Here is a 6,000-nt window from a genome sequence, read left to right as displayed (position 1 = left end):
GTGGTGAGGACCAGTGAACTAAAAACGCTCTTTAAGCTCTAAGGGGTGTTTAGGCGGACGGGCTGGCCTCGCTCTTCTTCTTTGGGGATTTTCTCCTCGGTCTCTGGCTGATCGCTGCTCCGGAAAGATTCTTGCAGCTGCTGCCTTCTCTGTACCTCGGCCTTAAGGCTCTCTAAATCTTTTTGGCTGTGGAAAGAGGAGAAACAAGGAATGATTTCATGCCGTGGGAAACCCCGTTCAGAGACGGCATCAGAAGGAAGACGGAGGACTTTTCGATTTGGCGGACTTAAAGGGAAGCTGGGCTGCCTTCCTTCCTTAAAGCAAGAGTCTGAGGGGACGTTTTGGGGAGGAAGACCACCAACTCGAAATACGGAAGGTTCCCGGGAGAACAATTGGAGCAGTGTTAAGACCGGGCTTAAGCTGCCATATCTAAAGATGAAGGAAACATGTAAACAGGGTGGGCAAAAGCCAGGTAAAGTAGGTAAGAAAGAAACAAAGGGAAAAAAATATGAAACCAGAAAAAAGAAACTGGGTCCGAGCACATGGGAACCCCCTCCCCAAATCCCATCAACAGCTACCAGATTTGTAAATCAGTAAGGCAAGAGTAGCTGTCACTCTTGTGAATGAACAAAGGAAGGACTTGGGGGGGGGGATAAAAGGGGTCCTGAAGTCCATCCACTCTTTTGAGTCGCCTTTGGATCCAGACATGGCAGCTTCCTTCTCTCTGGCTAGTGCCTCCCAGCCTAGTTGAGGACGTGGGTAAGTGTGGAGGAGTGTGTGTGTGTATGTGAGAAACAGCACACGTATATTTGTTGTATATATATGAGCGTGTGAGTGAATGACCATAAGCCAAACCTGGGAGCACACATGTAACAGATGCTATGCTAAGATGGGAAGTCAATGTAAATAAATAAATAAAAACAGCTCCTCCTGCTCAAAGAAATGAGTGATGGGCCTCTGCAGAGTGTTGAGCTAGGTGGATTGATAAATCTGATAGGTTCTTTTTATCTATCTATGTATCTATGTATGTATGTACCTATCATCTATCTCTCTATATCTCTATGTATCATCTATGTATCTATCTATCTAATCTATCTGTATCTATCTATGTATCTATCTATCTAATCTATCTGTATCTATGTATCTATGTATCTATGTATCTATGTATCTATCTATCTATCTATCTATCTATCTATCTGTATCTATCATCTATGTATCTATGTATCTATCTAATCTATCTATCTCATTCATGTATCTATCAATCTATCAATCTATCAATCTATCAATCTATCTATCATCTATCTATCTATCTATCTATCTATCTATCTATCTATCTATCTATCTATCTATCTATCTATCTATCTATCTATCTTCTATCTATCTATCTATCTTCCCATCCCATCCCATCCCATCCCATCCCATCCCATCTACAGTAATATATGCCATCAATCTCATTGACAAGTGACTCTGTGTAATTTACATTGTAAAAATAGCAATATAAAATATTAAAATGTCAAAACAAGAGCATTAAGTTAGTAAAACCTAGGTAAAATAGGAACAAGTACATAAACGTGGTGGATATATGATCTTCCCAATCTACCGGTATTGATTGATTTTGTGTGTGTGTGTGTGTGTGTGTGCGCGCGCACGGGTGTGTTAAAACTCATGAAAATGTTAATTATGGTGGCAAATCAATATCTAGCACCAGAATTTTGTGCAAATGAGTTATGTGTAGTAAAAAAAATTGCCCCAGATACACTATTTTAATTGATAAATTCAACAGCATCCTGGGAACAGTCTACTGTGGTTTTACAAGTTATGAACCAAGGATGAAAGGAGACACAGGACGAAGGATTTTTTTTTTGAGGAGAAGCTGAAAAAACAGGTGGAAAACTTTAAAACCAAATTCGAGCAGTAAAAGCATGCCAGGCCCTGAAGACCTGTGCAAAAACCACATCAGGCGTGATTTCTCCCTGTCCCTGACTTCCACCCCTGACATGCAGTTTGCAAACTTTATTGGAAGGTTCCCGAAAGCACCTCCCGTTTGGCCTGAAGTGAAGGAACGTGAACATCCGGGCTCTTTACCTGAGTGGAATGAAGAGGATTCCGTTGATAATATTCAGCTGCTCTAAGACGCTGGCCATGCTGGGAGCTGTGAACTAGGAGGGGAACAAGCCGGGTTTAGTGTCACATTAAGAAAGAAAACAACCAAAATCACAGTTCCTCCTTGACCTATGACCACAATTGGGTGCCGAATTTCCACTGCTAAGCAAGGCGGTTGAGTGACTCATACCCCATTTATGGCCCTTTTTTTTGCCACAGCTGTTAAGCAAATCACTTAAGTAAGTCGCCTGGTCGTTGTTAAGCCAATCCAGCTTCCCCTACTGATTTTGCTTGTCAGACGTCAGCTGGGAAGGTCAGGAAAGGTGGTCACGTGACCCTGGGATGCTGCAACTGTTGCAAACACATCTCAAGATCGGGCCAAGTGCCCAAATTTTGATCACGTGACCACGAGGACGCTGCAGCCCTTGTAAATGTGACGGTTGATTGGCTGCACGCTGCTTTTTTCACTGCCGCTGTTCACTTTGAACAGTCAGTAAATGAACGACCGTTAAATCAAGGACTATCTGTACTCTGATAGTAAGTCAAGGAATTGGCTTCTTTTAAAGTTCCTTTTATGTTTTGAAAAACTCTTTGTGATTCTTAACGGAGAATAAGCCCGGATTCAATTCATCCAGGGGCTAAAGATCTGCCCAAATGTGCAAATGAGAATGGAATCTTTAAAGGCTGTTGCTTCTTCCAGGTGCCTAAGTTAAGTTGTGCTTCGAAGTGGAGGAACAGGAAGGGGAAGAGCAGGGCAACAGTAAGCATGCTGAATGGATGATAGGCTAGGGCAGGGGTAGGCAACCTCGGCTCTTTTATGACTCATGGACTTCAACTCCCAGAATTCCTGAGTCAGCTATGCTGACTCAGGAATTCTGGGAGTTGAAGTCCATGAGTCATAAAAGAGCCGAGGTTGCCTACCCCTGGGCTAGGGAATCCTACTGAATGGATGATGAACTTGGGAGACCTTTTGGCCTGACTCTACTCCTACCCGTCTTTTCCTAAACCTTGGATTTCAGCAGCTGATGGCTGCTGCTACTGCTCTCTCCTTCCACTCTTTCTCCATTTGGTATTAGATGAACTTCGCCAGCCATTTCTTGTCTCCTCCAATACTTCGTAAGTGCACAAAGGCATGAATGAACACATGTCTATGGAGAGTCTCAATCATGCAGGTCATGGTTGTCCCAAATTTGCTTTTTCCAAAAGGCAACTGGGCTCCAAGATCACTGCAGATGGGGACTGTAGCCAAGAAATTAAAAGACGCTTGCTCCTGGGGAGGAAAGCCATGGCAAACCTAGACAGCACACTAAAAAGCAGAGACATCACCCTGTCAACAAAAGTGCATCTAGTCAAGGCTATGGTCTTCCCAGTTGCAATGTATGGCTGCGAAAGTTGGACCTAAGAAAGGCTGAGCGCCAAAGAACTGAGGCCTTTGAACTATGGTGCTGGAGAAGACTCTTCCGAGTCCCTTGGACTGCAAGGCGATCAAACCGGTCAGTCCTACAGGAGATCAACCCTGACTGCTCTTTAGAAGGCCAGATCCTGAAGCTAAAACTTAAATATTTTGGCCACCTAATGAGAAGGAAGGACTCACTGGAGAAGAGCCTAATGCTGGGAAAGGTGGAGGGCAATAGAAGAAGGGGACGACAGAGAATGAGGTGGCTGGGTGGAGTAACTGAAGCAGTAGGCGTGAGCTTAAATGGACTCCAGAAGATGGTAGAGGACAGGAAGGCCTGGAGGAACGTTGTCCATGGGGTCGCGATGGGTCGGACACGACTTCGCAGCTAACAACAAAACTGGACTTTGTTTTTTTTCCCCTTTGAAAACATTTCGCTTCTCATCCAAGAAGCTTCTTCAGTTCTAAACTCAGAACCAAGGACGTCCAGTTGCCTTTTGAAAAGCGCCTTTGGGACAAAAGCATACAGCAGATTTTGTTTTGGGGAAGGGAGCTATGTTCAAATCCCTTCTCGGCCAACAAATCAGCTAATCTATCTTCAAACATCTTCCCGCCCTCAAAAGAGATGCAGTGTGCATGGTGACGATATTCCTGCAGGGGCAGGGCAAAAATTTTGGAGCTCATTTTTCCCCCCCAGTTGCCAATAATTAAGGAATGCTTTATGCATCTCTTAATTTTTATTTAATTTCCCCCCCCAAACAAGTAAAAGTGATGCCACTGAAAAATAACACTCTGTCCCCAAATTTGATTTTGCAGTATCGAGGGATTCTAGAGACCAGATATGATCGGGCAACCTCTTGAAGCACCATGTGACCTGGGCAAGACCAATCAAGAAGGGGCTGCAACCGCCGAAATGGACAGGTTAACCCTAGAGATTAAAAATAAGACTGAAACGGAGTATTATGAAATTTGGCAAAATTTGTATGATTGGTTAGAGATAAGGAGGATCGCTGAGATGACTATTGTTTGATTAGTTGATGACGTAAGGACTTCTTATTAGCACCTATATCAGGACACAACTGAAAGATATGTAAATATAACGCTGATGACTGAAAGACAGTTTACCAAAAAAAATTACAGATGTTATATGCACAGTTTGTTATACTCTGTCCTGTCACAGAATGTATTTTAAGTTTTTGTTATTTCTTTCTGTAACGTAAGGTAATACTAATAATAGTGTTGTAGCCAGGGAAGTTGAATCACGTCCACTTTTGTTTTTAAATGTACATTTAATAAAATTTTCTAAAAAAAAAAAAAGAAAAAAAAGAAGGGGCTGCAACCAACGTGGACTCTTCCAGATTTTTTTTTAAAAAGCCCTCTATTACAGGGCTTTTCAACTAGTGGTACGGGTACCACCTGTGGTACATTGGCACCTGGCAGGTGGTACGTGACCATCCTAGAAAAGTGGTAGCAGGGGACAGGAATGAGCTGAACCGGTGGCAGCACCGCAAAAGGCTGAGCGAGAGACGGCTGGAGCTGCAGGGCTATCAGGGCTCAGCGGAAGCGCCAGGATCAGCTCCAGGCTCCAGCTGGAGCTCGGCGCTGATCCTGGTGCTTCTGCTGAGTGAGCCCAGAAGAAGTGCCAATGAGCTGGAATGTTGTAGCATCTCCAGGGTCTTGTGATTTACATTCAGATGCTTGGCAACTGATTCATATTTATGACGGTCACAGTGTCCCAGGGTCATGTGAAGTGACCAAAACCTGCTGCAACCACCCAGCAGAGGGGGGGATTAAAAACCAAACACCCCCCCACCTCACCCCCGCTGCCAATCCTCAACAGAAATGCTCACAACAATGAAAACCTCGGACAGGAAGAAGAGCGCCGCTGGGCGGGCAGGCAGGTGTCTTGCTCGGCTGTGGCTTGGGGGGCATTTTTTCAGTGCCATTGTAACTTTGAACAGTCACTAAGTGAACTGTTGTAAGTCGAGGACTACCTGCACTTCATCACTTTTTTCCTTTTTTTTGTTGGTCAAGTTTTTGACACCTTGCTGGGCAACTGGTGGTACTTGGATTTTGACATATCCTAAAAGTGGTACAATGGGTGAAAAGGTTGAAAAGCCCTGCTCTATTACAGCGGTGAAGAATAAACTGGACACGCCTATTGAAGTACATTGCACAGGTTCCTTTCCAAAACTAGACTGGCCACTGAAAACGGGAGAGAAAGGGTAGAGATGGGTTGGTCCATCTCCCACATCCCTGATAGGGGACACATTGGAGCAACTCACTTTCAAGGGCATAATGTTGGCGTTGGATCCGTTTTTGTAGATCTCATTCATTGTGCGCTGGAGGGCCACAGCCTGCTGAGTCAAATATTTCAAGTACTCCGAGCTTTCTTTGGTCTTCTCGTGATGCTCACCAAGCTAGCCAGAAAAGACACACACGCATCAAAGAGGAATTAAGAGGAAACCTACTCCAATGCGCTCTACATGGGGCTGCCCTTG

At 44.3% G+C, this 6,000-nt stretch overlaps 1 protein-coding gene across 1 annotated transcript in view; it reads right to left on the bottom strand.

Moving 5' to 3' along the window:
* The window catches only part of CLUH (clustered mitochondria homolog), an 88,468-nt gene continuing 82,468 nt past the window's right edge, over window positions 1–6,000 (bottom strand). Inside the window, exons 24-26 of the mRNA XM_081346568.1 lie at window positions 5,785–5,919; window positions 2,086–2,159; window positions 1–186 (exon numbers count right to left, since the gene is read on the bottom strand). Coding sequence (XP_081202694.1) covers window positions 39–186; window positions 2,086–2,159; window positions 5,785–5,919 — 357 coding nt within the window. The 3' untranslated portion in view covers window positions 1–38. The remainder of the gene's footprint in view (window positions 187–2,085; window positions 2,160–5,784; window positions 5,920–6,000) is intronic.

The sequence above is a fragment of the Vipera berus genome (genome assembly GCF_964194415.1).
Source record: "Vipera berus genome assembly, chromosome: 1".
Lineage (NCBI taxonomy): Eukaryota > Metazoa > Chordata > Lepidosauria > Squamata > Viperidae > Vipera > Vipera berus.
Note: the sequence above shows the minus strand (reverse complement) of the source record. Positions and strands in the feature narration are given on the sequence as shown.